General features: G+C 29.6%; 1 protein-coding gene across 1 annotated transcript in view; it reads right to left on the minus strand.

Moving 5' to 3' along the window:
• Actbeta (inhibin subunit beta) overlaps positions 1-15,593 on the minus strand; it is a 110,688-nt gene extending 95,095 nt beyond the window's left edge. The window contains exons 1-4 of the mRNA XM_076398898.1: positions 15,473-15,593; positions 15,281-15,394; positions 10,848-10,948; positions 10,129-10,738 (exon numbers count right to left, since the gene is read on the minus strand). Of these exons, the coding sequence (XP_076255013.1) occupies positions 10,129-10,738; positions 10,848-10,948; positions 15,281-15,394; positions 15,473-15,593 (946 nt within the window). The remainder of the gene's footprint in view (positions 1-10,128; positions 10,739-10,847; positions 10,949-15,280; positions 15,395-15,472) is intronic.
• Between the last annotated feature and the right edge of the window lie 418 nt (positions 15,594-16,011).

Consider the following 16,011-nt stretch of genomic DNA (forward strand, 5'->3'; position numbering starts at 1 on the left):
CTATTTTGAAGCAAAGGTCAAATCGCACTACAAAAATGGAATCAAAAAGGTGTATGGTCGCTATATCACCCTTGAAGGGGAATTATGTTGAATAGAAAAAACTAATTTTGCCAAAAAAATATGTTTTCTATGGTAGGCCGGGGACTTTTCAATTGACCTGGGATAAACCATCATCATAGCTCCCATTGATCTTCTTTCGATCTGTTTTTTTTTGTAAATTTTTTTTTAATCCTCTCCCCTTAGTTTTCCTGGCTTACCCAATATTTTATAAGTTAATTTATATCAGTGGCAATCTTTTCGCTCAAACTCAAAATATAAACCTTAATGGCATTATATAAACTATATCTATATATAATATTAATAATATAAAGACTCAATAAAAAAATGGTGCACTAAGTTTGAACTCAGTAATTCCTCAACATATATTTAACTTGGTATTATATCTAAGTCATCGCGCATCGAAAGAAAACACAACCTTTGACCCCCATTTGCACAAAATATTACATAACACCTAATGACCTCGTTAACCATACACATATATCACATTTATTATATTTCTACGAGTCGTTAACCAAATCGGACTTAAAACAACTGTGGAAAGAGAAAGGATGTCTATACATTGTACATTTTTATGTTATATAATGAGAACTGAAGAGTGTTACGTAGCCTGAATTTAAAGCATCTGTACAAGTGGCACCGTTCGACCGTCCCAAACATCAACTGAAATCACTTAACAGGCAAGAATAGGAAACCACCGTAACGGTATCTGAAATAGGTATCAGAATCATAGTCAAAAAAGCGATTTATTTAAATTTTTTTAATCTCAATTTATCCCAGGAATTTGATTCCGGGATAATTGTTCCAGAATATGAACGGTTTGACGTTTTAGCATCAAATCATTATCAAATTAGGCACATTTTAATAACTTTTTATTTTTATATTAATTAACATACGATTTCTAAACTTCGAACGATACTTTCAAAAATAGCAATGTATATTATTTCTCACATTATGGTGTCTGTCCACTAAAAGAGTCAATGTACGTCATCAAAGCTGATTACATCAGAATATTGCAATGTTACCGCATCAAAATGGACCTTTGGATTACATCATTTGGTGTTTGTAACCTGTAATTATTATCAGATATGTTTTGAAGAATTTTGTAGACATTTAACAATAGTACTCACACAAATCAAATTTTACAGAAAATCCCCTCACGGTTTTAAAAGAATCGGTCATTTCTACAAACCACATTTGGCAGAATATTCGACGTCATTTGTGACGTGCATTGGCTGTTTTATTGGAAGCACTGTGTACATCCTTTACACTCTATGTAATATTTTACAGTTTGTTGAAAGCACATTATTCGTAAGAGCAAGTGTTTTAAACTGGTCATTAAATATCTCAACTACAACTTCAATTACTTGACTACTTCATCCACTCATAACAATGTCAACTCTGTGATTCATAATATCCGTATGCCTGTTCAAAGATCACTGTTCCACAGCTGTTGGTCACCTTCAGTGTGTGTTAAATTGAAATATTCCTCCCATTTTTGTTTACCTCAGACTACCAAAAACTTTTTACTATAGATATATAAGTGGCAATATCGAAACTGTAGCGTCTCACATACAAAACACTCTGCAAGAAAATATCAGAAGCAACCTTTTCAAAAGAGGTTTTTTTCAAACTTCTTTACAACTTCTTTGAGACCTCATGCAATTATTTTAATTATTCAACTATCAACTAAACAACTTCTATCAGCAGTGCTAAATAAACTCTTTCGCCCATTACTCATTAGTTCTAGACCAGTGAGCACCATTGACCATTTCGTCCAATAACACCATATTAATAAACCATTATTAGTCGTGTGTTTGATGAGATTCGGTAGCTGATTCAATTTCATAATAAACACTTTCATAAGTAATGTCTAATATAAACTTAGTAATAATAAAAGAAATTAATATTCAAAAAATAAATTTCATATAGAGAAATATCAAAATCGTCGACTTCAATAGTTAGGTTAGGTTGAATTCACAGTAGTTTGAATGTATTCTTCGAGTTTTGAGGAATAGATATCGCTAATCCGAATATTCGATAAGGTAAAATTTTATAGTGCGTAAAACATCGATCGTTAAATAATATAAGAAAGAGTAACATTTGAACGACCAGATATAAACAATTTATGTAAATATTAACAAATTTGCCAATAATATAAAATGTTAATTGAATAATAAGTATCTTAATTATTAATATATAATTGGAGATATATTTTTCTGATATCGCTTATCTCTAGACCAAACAAACAATCTTATTATGTAAATTGCAACTATAATATACGTCACTGGTGTATATTTTTTTAGTAGTAATTTTATAATAACTAAAAAGTTTCATAATATTTCTGGGTATTTATTGATTAAAATTTGCGTGATTTTACCGCGATTTTTATTGATTTTAAAAATATGTTTATAGAAAGAGAACACCCACTTACAAGAGAGTAATACAATTCAGAGTTCATCAATAATAACTTTTCAATTATAATCAAACATGCTTTATAAATGAATTATGAATGTTTTGTAAATTTTTTAGTATTTCTATAATTGCTTTCTAGTCCATGTCATCATGAATTGACCAAAATTATTCAAAATTCAGGCATCTGATATCAATTAGAAACAATTTATTATTAATAATATTGCCAATATTAGAAAATAACAATTCTACCAAAAAAATATTAACTAATAATTTAGTACAAATTGAATTGTCATTTATAGTTGATAATATGAAATAATATTGTTAAATAACAGCAACGTGGAAGCAATACAGCTATTGTACTACTTGCAGGAAATCAGAAGATTTTTTTAATCCAAATTTTTGATTTAGAATACAAGTATATTCTTAACTTTAGCTTAAGTTGTTTGTTAAGTAAACTTAAGTTGAAATACATACTGATGTATTAATCCCATACTCACCTAGCTTGTGTATTAATGTAAGTAGAACAGAACAGTATTAAAATATTAATTTGTAAATTAAGATTATACTAAGCATATCTAATGTAATATGTAACAGCTCAATTGAATAGTCCCCGGCCTGACACATAGATGGCGCTACTAGAATTAAATGTCGGATCATTAGTTTGTGAATTATAGAATTTTGAGTGAAGCAACTGTTTTAATTTTGAAAAAAATGGAAGGATTGGTATACTAAGTTTAGATGTGATGAAATGAGCACCGAAGGCGGTGAACGCAGTGGACGCCCAAAAGAGGTTCTTACCGACGAAAACATTAAAAAATCCACAAAACGATTTTGAATGACTATAATTTGAAACTGAATGAAATAGCACAGACACTCTAAAGATATCAACTGAACCTGTACATCATATCTGTGCAAAGTGGAAGCCGCACGAGCTCCCTTTTGACCAAAAACAACTACGAGTTGATAATTGGAGCAGTGTTTGAAGATGATCAATTGTAATAAACCCATGTTTTTGCGTCGATATATGATAATGGATGAAACATGGCTCCATCATTTCACTCCGAAGTTCAATCGACAGTCATCCGAGCGGACTGCACACGCTGAACCCGTTCCAATGCCTGGTAAAAGGCAACAGTCGTCTGGAAAAGCTATGGCGTATGTATTTTGGAATGCGCATGGAATCATTTTCATTGACTACCTTTAAAATGGAAAGACCATCAACAGCGACTATTACATGGTGTTATTGGACCGTTAGAATGACGAAATCGTGGAAAAACGGCCGCATTTGAAGAAAAATAAAGTGCTGCTTCACCAAGACAAAACACCGTGTCACAAGTTAGTGAAAACGATGGCAAAAATCTCTGAATTGGTCCATTGAATTGTTTCCTCATCCACCGTACTCTACAGATCTGGCCCCCAGCGATTATTTCCTGTTCTCAGATCTTCAAAGATTGCTCGCTGGGGAGAAATGTTTGTCGAATGAGGCCTATGTTGAAGCAAAGGACAAATCGTACTACAAAAATGGCATCGAAAAGCTGGAGGGTCACTAAAATCAATGTATCACCCTTGAAGGGAATTATGTTGAATAAAAAAAAAAAATTTGTCAAGAAAATGTGTTTTAGTATGGTAGGCCGGGGACTTTCCAATTGAACTATTAATTAATATAAAAAAAACTTGGATTTATAATTATACTTACAGTTATAATATTAGTATTATTAAATGATTGCTACCAGTATTATTAGTGTTTAATAGAATATTTAAGATAAAAAAAAGTTAAAAATTAAATGGTTCTAAATCTAGCAAATATACTCTAGCAAAAATAAACTCTGATTTTACATTTAGTATTGGAAGTATTTTTTTTAATATTATTTTTTTCTTCTGAAAACTTTTTCACTTATTTCAATTCGGTTAATTAAAAAAAATTCTTTGGTATTTTTAAAAAAACTTCTTTTAACACCTTCTTAGGTAATTACTTCCACCCTGAAATATTAGTTTCATGTCGCTTCTTAGCCTCTTATTATGATTATGGATGATGGCGAGCCTCATACACAGTGATAAATCAGCCCTTATGATTTATTTTTTCCATTGTGAGCAATTATTGTACATGTAACTTTATGATATCAATACTTCATTAAATTTTGTTCTGTGCCTAGTAAAATGCCTAGAGGTTCTAAATCTGCAGCATGGTTCTATCTGCATAGCTACTTGCCCGTGTCAATATCATTCGGGTCATCACAAGCCCTAGTCATCATTAATAAAAACCAATAAATTTCGTCAAAATTTCCGTTCTACTTTAACGAATAAATCTGACTGATATACTAAACATAATTATGAATGAATATCAGTTGGATCAGAATTATATTTTTAGTCCCCCATTGAGAATAGAGCCTATTATCTTGAATACATTCAGAGCTCAAAACTGTAATTATTAGAATACTATTCATTAAGTGTATACCCAGAAAAATTGGGCAAACTGATTAATTTGGCACTATGCCGATTAGATATGTTTCAAATAATAAATTGACTATCTGGTTTCTAGGTTAATACATTTTTAATTATATCCAGAATGAGACGATGACGAAATTGTATCAGTCTGGTTTAATTCTCTGTCTGTCTCTGGAGAGAATTTTTTTAGAACTATTTATACATATTTATACGTGCTTATCATTATCGAGCATTCTAATTATAGTCTTATTTAATTAAGCATAAAGTATTTTGGATGAAAATTAATAAAGTTTTCATGATTATTAAAAAAGTGATACCAAGGTTGCCTTTTATATTTTGAGATAGGGTTTTTTTATGAAAATTATTAAGTATAAAAATAAGTTTTCATGAATAAAAATGTGTCATCAAAGTTGTATTTTATATTTTAAAACAATGTTAAACAGTCTTAAATTGAGCATATATACTTCAGAATATTACTTTATTTTGGATGGCAGAATTAACATATTCATATAATAATAAATGGTAATAATAAAATAATGTGTGGTAGCATGGTTGCATTTTTTATATTGTGATAGTATTAAATATGCTTTAGTTCAGCATAATGCTTAAAAAGATTACTTAATTTTGAAAGGATTTATTCCTAATATCTATATAATGTAAGTTTTCATCAGTATAAAATAATGTGGAACCAAGTTTCCCTTTTATATTTTGGGATAACTTTTAATAATTAAAAAATGTAACATTACGATTGTTTTTTATATTTCAAGATAGTGTTAAACACACTTCAATGCTGCATATGTACTTTAAAATATAAGAAAATGTGGTACCTAGGTTGTATTTTATATTTCGGGATTGTGTTTTGCATAAATAATAATTAGAATTCAAGAAAGGCTTCATAAAAAGAAAAGAACGTCTTTATATTTGAAGATTGTATTTAATATTTCTTCCATTCGAAAGTAATTTTTCACAGTTGTTTCAATAGGGCTCCAAAATAATATAAATCACTGTTTCTCGGAAATTTTAATTTACTTATAAATATGTTCTCTAAGAATGACCTCTAAAACATTTTGAAGCCCCTTTTTGTAAAATAATTTGGTTGTTTTGGACACAGAAAAACCCTTATTCCACCCACTCTATATACTAAACATTGCGTTTTTCGACTTTGAAGGGCTCCATCAAGAAATAATGTTTCATAAACACATTCAATTTTCTGTTGCAACATTTTGAAAATTATAAAAGCTTTGTGTCACTATAGTCATCTCTACTTGCATTATTTATTGGTATTATTATTTATTGAGCCTTATATTTCTAAGGAAAATAAAGGAGAAAAAAAGAAAAAAACATATTTCTTTTACTGCAGACTTTATATTTAACATAAGTGAAATTAAATAAATAATTTTATATCACTTAAAATGGTATCAAATTAATCACATCTCAAGATATAAAAGGCAAGTAATAAAATTAATTAATGTTATCGTAAATTTTTTATTAAATACCTGTTAATTATGTTAATGCTTTAGTTATTCATCAGGCATCTAATAAACATGAATAATTAAGTATGCAACCATTTGGTTAATTTGTACAGTAAATGTTATGTTTTTTCATAAAATAACTGAAGAATAATCGTCAGAAATCACATTATGCTTTATAATTAATATTGACAATAAACAAATTCTTATCTGTGTGTTTTATTGGGTCAAAACATCTTAGATTCTCAATTAATTTGGCCTCGTGATAGTAATTTTATAAAAGTTGGAATGACGAAAGAGATGCTTAATATAAAAATCGCGATGTTTAGTATAATATGTTACTGTGTTATCATCTTAATTATGACAACTGTCATATAAACTAATTTTTATTACTTTTTGTCGTTTTATGTTGTATTTTGTTGCATTACTTATTATTATATAATGAACTTGAAGACAAATATAAGTTCAAATAATCTGGTGCAAATGGTAGGATCTATACTTAGTTTTATAATACTTTCTACACAGTTTATATTACGCGAAGTAGAAGGATCATCAGTATAAACACGTGTTGTAATTGTAACAAGTGATAATTATCCTTTTGTTATATAAATTACTATAGATAACAATCTAGACTAGTTCGTTCAGTTAGTTCCAAATATTATTTTGCCTGCTCCTCTGTTTTGGGTACAACACGTTTTACGATCTGATATTTAGAAGCTTGAAATCTTTAAAATACGATGATTAACGCAAGTTCTACATACTTATCTCCAAGATTGTATTAATCGATTAAACAACAACAATCAGTGCATAGTGGAGGAAAATATTCAGAACGCAGATTACAATGGTTTTAACATTTCTGTCAAACGGAAGCTTAACGAATTCCTCACAGATTATTGTGCAAAGCGCAATGAGCTTCAAGAGGACATGGATCAAGATCGTTTGTTGCCGATCTTCAACAGTAGAGAGATTAGAACAGAAGAAGTGACGTCACGATTCAGCAGAAGTCCACGTTAAACTATAGGTCCAGTGCAGATAAACCCTGGTTGAAAAATGAGACATTAAAATTTAAAAAAGGCATCAGAAAGAAGTATTATTATTTTTGATATTAAATTGTTTAACATAGTAGTTTTCATATAGGAATTACATTGATATAAAGTATATAGTAAGGACATACACTAGAATTGTTGATAGTTAATATATTAGTTCATACATTTATGAAATTACTGACCGAAAATTTATTTACAAAGTTGCAAAATTTGTTACAGATAGAGAGTAATATTTAGAAAGTTTTTAAAGTTCAGTAACTGGCAATCCTTTAAGAGTCTTCTTATTTTTCTCCTTTATAGTATAATCAAACATTATAGTGATCAATCATGAAGAATTCATACTTACTTTATACAAATAATTTCGATGTTGTATTTTTGCTTGTTGAATCTATTAAAAATATACTTAAGATGTAAATAAATCTTAAAATATTTTTTTTATTTTGATATATTTATTTTAAATTATAATTACTTAATTATTATTAAAAATTATTTAATAAAAGGTATAATTTCAAAACTCTATTCTAATCTAAAACTCTCTATGTATATTTAATAACCAACTTAAAATTATTTCAAAATATTCAATATATTATTATATATTATCCCAAGACAATTATATTAATTAAATGTTATTTGCTATAAGAATTTTCATGATAATTATATAAAACCATTTTAATTTTTGTAAAAATTTATAGTAAGTGTAAATTATTAAATTAAATAAAAGGATTATCAATAGATTTCAGCGAAAATGTATCTTGGAAATCACTAGGTAAAAAAGCAATTAAGTTTCTTTTATAAATCTTGGTTTCCCTTATTTCAGTCATAATTACATTAAACAGCCTTTTCATTATTTATATATTATATATTATAAAACATGTGTATTCCTAATTACTACTAGATTCCTTTGCTAGATTAATAAGGAGAAGTTCTCTGTTCCTTATTTTGTTTTTACTTGTGATTTGATCGAAGACGTCACTGATATTAAACGTTATTTTCAATCGCAATATATGTTTTGATTTAAAAGTGCTTGCTAGTTTTTTTATATTGGCTGTATTTTGCACCTACTTAACTATTAAATTCTAGTTCTTGTACATATAATTAATAGATTATTAATATTTTTATATGCTGTCAAGTTCTTTGATACAGTTTAATATGTTAATGTTAGAGTATAAATCACAAACGACTATCAACTTGTCTAAGAAAATGATCACATTTTACATATAATTATACAGTACTAAATTATATAACTAGTAAGTTATATATATATATATATATATATATATATATATATATATATATATATATATATTATGGATAAATGATAATGCAAAAATTACTAATAATAATTATGGTTTAGTACTTTTTAGTGTATTATGTCAGCTTTATTTTATAAGCTTTATATTATATAATTTTAATACAGTTTATTAAGTAATTGTTATACTATAAGATACTATATATATATATATATATATATATATATATATATATATATATATATATATATATATATATATATATATATATTTATATATATATATATATATATATATATATATATATATATATATATATATATTTATTTAGTATTTTTATACATTTCCCACTATAGATTGTTCGGAAAATTATTGCCACTTTAACCATTAAAATTTAACAATAATGATTCTGAATGATTGGATTATCTGGTATAACATACTGACAATATTTTTGGTCCAATATATTTATTATTAATTTATCAAAAAAATCACTTAGTTCTTGAAATTTAAAATTTTGTATATACACATATATAATGTCATATTTAAAAGTATTTATCAGTACCGTTAAGTTAATGACTCAGAAAATCAGCACAATTTTAAATAATTATATTTAGGAATATTTGTTCCTGATAACTTAATATATTAAGCTAGCAGGAAAATAATTTTTCTTCTGTATTTTTTCTTCTCTCCTACATTGTGGATTTCATTAAAAATATGGTTGTTCTTTATCAGCTAATATATTACTTGATTTTTAATGATGCCTCAGATGCAGATAAAATTGCTGAAATATCAAATTTTATTTCATTATTTTATATATATTTAAGACAGTGTACGTATTTTTAAAGATTGTCAATAGGCTAGAGATTATTTTAAATCATTTAACCATTAAAATTTAGCAAAATCTATTCTGAATGACTGTCCTAACTGGTATAAAAGTATCGCATTATTGATTAATATGTTTATTCTTAATTTATCATAATAATTAGTTAGTTACATTAAAATTAGAATATATGTTAAAAGATTATTTTTAAATATTGTCAAATTAATCATCAAGAGAGTAATCAGGATTTTAACTAATGCTGCTTAGAAATATTTATTCCTGATTAATATATTAGATTAAGGAAAATAATTTCTGTCTGAATTTTACTAAAAAGATTGTTGTTATTTATTACCTATTATATTATTTAATATCTATAGATGCATCAGACATATTGAAACATCAAATAAATTTTATTTCATCTGCTATATATATTTTGGTATTCTTAAACGTTATCAACATTGTTATAAGTATTTATACAGCTTGGTATGAAAATGGTGCAAGATAAATAAGAAGTAGACCTTACCTTATCCACAAAAATTATATAAATTAATCGTTTTTAATAAAAACTTGTTTATATATGAAAAGTTATCGTTTTATACAGAATAAATGGGAACCAAAGCACTTACCTTGCTCGGCGAACGATATAATTTCGCTCGTTCTCCCATAGAAATCGTCCACATCCACCGTATCGGTGTTGTGATTCTTCTCGCTGGTGGTCGGGAACTCCTCCTCGTAAAACCCCTTGAAGACGTCACCGTCCTCCGCCCGGTACAGCGTCTCCAGCACCACCTCCCTGGGAAGACTGTTGGTGACGTTCGGTTTCCTGGTGAGGCCCAGCTTCTGCAAGATCTGCTTCTTGACCGCCTCGAGCCTCAGCTTGTCGGACTCGATCCTCTCCCTGTCCCGGTTGTGCTTCGACACGCAATTCGGACAACTCAACACCGGGTTCTTCGAACTGATCTCTATCGAGCTCTTCTCCAGCTGACTCTTGTCGTGATGGTGTCTCACCCGTTCGCCGTTCATTAAACTGGACGACACCGTGCCGATGGTAATACTGCATAACAGGTACAGGCAGGACACCATTATTGTCCAGCTGAGAGATCGCCTATTGTAATAGTTCCTATAGACAGCCATCGATGGGGGTCGAGTCGACAAAATCGTGATTTCTGACGGGTAAATTGCTATGGTACCGAGCGAGATCGTCGATTTATTACCTAACGAATAATCGGTGGATAACTATGGATATATCGGACATTTTTCCTATCGGGTACTGTCACCAAGGTGTCGGTGGTTAGGTCGGGTTCTCGCCGAGTTTTACCGCGTACGATTACTGGTCAACAATTGCCCGACGATGGAAAAGGTCGATAAATCTTGCTGAGTCTCGTGCCCGATGTGGAACATCTTCGTGCTGTCTCTCGTCGCTGAACTTCGTCGGCTTGGGATTCACTCAAACGCGAACCGGGTTATCCATCGGAAGGAACGCGGAGTGTCTTCAGCGCGGCGCACGTCTTCGTACAACGGCGATTGGACATAAACTGAATAGCGGTCCGACCAGCGCTCTGCACAGCGTTTCGAAGAAATTTAGGCGCAGTCCACCGATAGGGGTAGTTTTTCTATGTTTCGACAGGAGCGAAAAAAAATTGTTCTCCCCCGTCCGATGATCGTCGGACGTCCGTATCGTTTTCGATGGGGACGTTGGCGATTTCGTTGTCGCGAGTCAGGTTGCGCGTCGATTTGTTTAATTCGGCCAATTATGTAACCCATTTTCGATCAACTTTGTTATATTATTTTAAAGATTGAACAAAATAGGAATGTTTCTCTCTTAATTAACATCAACTATGAGTTTCAGTTCAGTTTGTCTTTATCACACAACAAAATTCTAATCTAAATAAAATAATTGAACCAAAATGTTATCAAATATAATTTATTTTAACATTATAGTACATCTAGAAACTACAGTAAGTTATACAGCTACAACAGCTTATAGGTTAGAGTTATAACCTCTTATCACTATTGCTTTCAAGAATTTTGCATACGTCTGACAATCGGACTACTTTGATAGGCTCATTCGTTTACGCATTCGAACTAATCAAACAAAATTGTGTGTCTTTTTAACTAGAATAAAATGAGAAGGAAAATATTGTCTGATTCTAAAAGGAATTTACAAATTGCGGTAGGCATACGTTAAACATCTTTATGACGTATATACAAAAACACTTTGAATAGACTATACTGTAAAATAAATGCCTTTTAATTGGTTAAATAGTTAAGAATTAATTCTTTCTTAATTTTCAATTATAATATAATAAAATCAAAACAATGTGTGCAAGTTGTTTATTGACATTGTCTGATTATAGATTAGTAACAAATTTAATTTTTTATTTTAATTTCATTTGTAACCGTCATTTTCTCCTTCCAAACAATTAAGCTTTAAAATTAATTTATTAAATGTATGTGACAGTTCGGGACTTATTAGATTACTTACTGAATTATTTCTTTTCGGTTCTGTTTTTTATCTCACTTATTAAAGCAAATTATTTCTATTTTATGTGCCACTTAATTTCAATGATCACTATTAATAAAATATATAGTTTTACATTGTCACATTATAATAATACAAAACAATTAGCTCCTCATAAAACATTCATATTATTTTATGAAATTGATACTCAAACGTAAGCTATGACTAATAACAGAGCCAAACTATTCTCCCAAGATGTCGCCGTAATCACCGAATCCCAGCTTGTATGCTATATTACAATTTTTGGTTGGCCTCCTTCCTGTCCACTCTCGAACCCAAATTTGTATTTAAAAGTTAAACTCTTAACAAAGTGAGCTCCGGTAAAATTTTTGCCATTACGAGTTTTAGAGTATACGAATCATTAAAAAAACATCCTCGTTTTACATAGCCTGACAAAAACGGATCTCGCTTTGTATTACAAACATCAAAAAATTAAAATTATGAATTTGTTTTTAAACAATGCTCTTAATTAACACCATGAATGGAATTAGCAAAGAAACTAAAAATGTTCAATTAACGATTTTTATTTAATGTAGTATATAAGTATATAATAAAGTAATGAATATTTTTCTCTGACTAAATGGAAAAGCTGGAAACTTAGTAAGAAAGTCACTATGATTTCTTCTACTGCTACCTAGAGCGAGTGCATTCCTAGGCAAGAGTCTAAAATCAGTCAAGAAGCATTTGTATCACTCCAGAAAGAGCAGACTAAAAAACCCTGGATATATTTCAAGATGATGTTTGATATTGTGAGAGTTTTGGTTTGAAAACACATTAATCAGAATTAAATTAGATCATTCAAAATAAAGATTAGACGCCACGAATGTATTTCAAGATAAGACAGAATTAAAACACCTGTTAATATACACTTTTATTCCAGTATTTTATTTAACTTCAATGGAACACAATAAAGATATTTCTCGAAAACTTCAGAAAAGTTTGATTCCGATTTATAAAAGAAATCAGATCCATAAATAAAATGATATTTATTTGAAAAATTGACGAAGGCTAGTTTTGGGAATGATCGATGGTCTATTAGCTGGAAATACCAAATATTTAGAATTAGTATTTTTTGTTGAATCTGTATGTCTATATTTTTGAAAAACTATGTTGGCTTGTAAAATGGCCAAATATCAGTAAGTGCATTAAAAAAGTCACTGCACTATATTATGTTGAATATGTATACGTATTTCATATCGGCCTCTGAGAAAGTAGATAAAATTTATTTTAATTGAAATGTATTAATATTTACAAATAACATACTTGAAATTTCTAGTTATAAAATATACACAAAATAATGTATATATACTATTATTAACAATGGTGATCAAAAAATAGTAAGAGTTATGTATCGTTGTGTTATTCATCATTGAAGTCAAGCCATCCTCCATCAGTACGAATAGCTTTTATGAATGAATTTATTATGAGACGTTTTATTAACATAGTTTCTCTATAATGTCAGATAATTTGAAAAAATTCTTTTCGTATTCTTATATTAATAGCACTTAGAATATTAGGTTATATTTTAGATAATCTTTCGATATATAATAATATTTTCCATTATTTATTAACTTCTTCAATTATCTAGAATATGTCACTAAACTGTAGTTTCTTACTACATAAGTTAACAAAAAAAAGCGGATGTTATATATATATTCTTTTTTATAAAGCTAGTATGAATGAGGATATGTTAGGTGGCGTATACTATAGTTTTTTTGCAGTTTTTTTAGACACCTAGAGAAACTTATACAGCTCCGTCTTAGCCATATTCTCACCCACACTATAGTTGTCGTGAAATTACATCTTTCCTTACGAATTTCTTTATATTAAGGACGGTAGAAATATTCTTTCCACATCTATATATTACGATACTTTATGATTTAATTAAATTTATAGAGAATTGCTTCAAATTATCTTGATTCATAAAAGTTAACCAATAAAAGTTAAAAATTGTTATGATTTTACAGATATAAGACAGCATCTTCTTTGCTAATTTTCAGTTTAATTAATTAATCAGTTATCAGTTATCAGAAATATATCAGTAGGTACGATTCACTTGATGGTAATGTAAATAATGTGATGTTCAGATATTAGAATAATTAGATTGTTACGTCTACACACATTTTAACGTAAAACCAAAATTAGTTTTAAAATAATAGTGAACTGTTCTACATCACTATACTAAATATTAATATTTTAATAAATATTTTATTAGCATTTTCATTGTAAAATTTTTCCTACAGGCTTTCTAATTTTTTTTCAAGGCATCAACTAAGGCGAAAAACTCAACCTAAGTATCACGTAAACAAGTGAAAAACTTGTCAATCATCAAATGTCATGAATTACCGCGTAAATCTTAAGTTTAAAATCACTATATGTTCAGGAGATTTTTTCACAAAAATGCCTCAATTATAATATCAGTCGGTTTCTATTTCTCAGCTTATTTATATACCGAAATATAGACATAGGAAAGTTTATCCAGATGGCCCAGACAGTCGGTTATCAGTTTGTTTAATTGATGTCGATAGCAGTCATTTCCAGTAACAGTTTCATTCGGTTTTAGCTTCTCGTAAGTCATTAAACTATGCTGATGCCACCATATGCACCATATGCGGATTGTTCTAATTGAATAACCCATAACCTTTTTGAGTTTATTGTATTATATCCACTTATCTTTTTTTCAAGACTTTTCATTTCTTGACTGGCAACCAATGAAACCGTGATATTCAAATAGATCGAAGAGGCACTTTCATTTTTCCTTATATATCATTCTCATTGGATGCAAATGCCTGAAAATAGTTGATATATTAACAGCTAAACTGTCTGAAAGATCTATGAGAATCTAAGCTGTGTTTTCCTCTAATATGTTTTACAATTCACTGGTTGTGGACCGTTTGGATACACCAGGCAGTTTTACTATTAAAACTGTGTATATACGCCAAACATATTGAACTTAACAGTTGTTTACAATGATGCATTTTTGGCAACAGCTATCACTGATAAAAATACAGGTAAGTATTTAATTACTGAATTGGAATTATTCGATTTATTGGAAACTTTAAAAAATGTTGGTAGAGAAAGGGTTTCGAACTCAGAGGTTGGCAGTTATCACTTCTTGAGTTGCACCTTGGCCATTTTGTAACTGATTATTTCAGATTAATATAGAATAAATACAAGATTATATAATAACTTTTATGAAAAATCGTCAACTTTAACTTCGAAACGCTAGAAACAGCAACTAAAGGAACTAAGCAAACCTCTTGATATCAAAAGGACATACTCTAGGCAAGAGGGCAGGAAAGTAACACATCTAACTCCCTTCTTTTTAAGATTTTTTTGCCCTTTGGGCTTAAGGTAGAAAGATCTCTGGCCTTCAGACATTTACAAAACCAGCTCGATCATGCGATTAACTAAGGCCATCATATTTCATAAGAAACGTTACACACTACGCGTCCAGGGTCCAAGCTCTCCACTTCGATTGGCCCTTCGTTTGGCATTCCCAAATCCAGGAAGGCTCAGTAATAACAACCTGCTATCTCCTATGATCTGCCCTTCTAGCAAACTTCCCATCTTCATCAAATGCTTATTTTATAAAATGTTAATTCGGTCCGTACTCCTCTACGCATCTAATGTCTACCTCAAGTTTATTACACCCAAACAGGTGAAACGGCTTCAAGTTTTCCAAACTAAGCTCTTCTGGAGAGTCTTAAACGTTCCATAAATCAAATTCATAGAGAAACTTACACTCCAAAAATCAAACACTTTTTATCTCAATCTTTCCACAAACAACCACTCTGCACAAGTTCTTCTGAAAACGTGCTTCTTCTCAAGCTGGTCGACATGTTTTGAGCTTAGTACCGCGTCACCGCTAAAATCTCATTTTGTCGGGCTGCAACACCTCATCCGTTCCTGCAGTCATAACTTTTGTCCCCATTTGACAGCACAGAGTCGTATGTTAACACAAGTTGACGAATCAATAATTACTTTC

The sequence above is a fragment of the Rhynchophorus ferrugineus genome, unplaced genomic scaffold (genome assembly GCF_030347505.1).
Source record: "Rhynchophorus ferrugineus isolate W39M unplaced genomic scaffold, kcgeb_rfMv2 rfM3, whole genome shotgun sequence".
NCBI classification, from domain to species: domain Eukaryota; kingdom Metazoa; phylum Arthropoda; class Insecta; order Coleoptera; family Curculionidae; genus Rhynchophorus; species Rhynchophorus ferrugineus.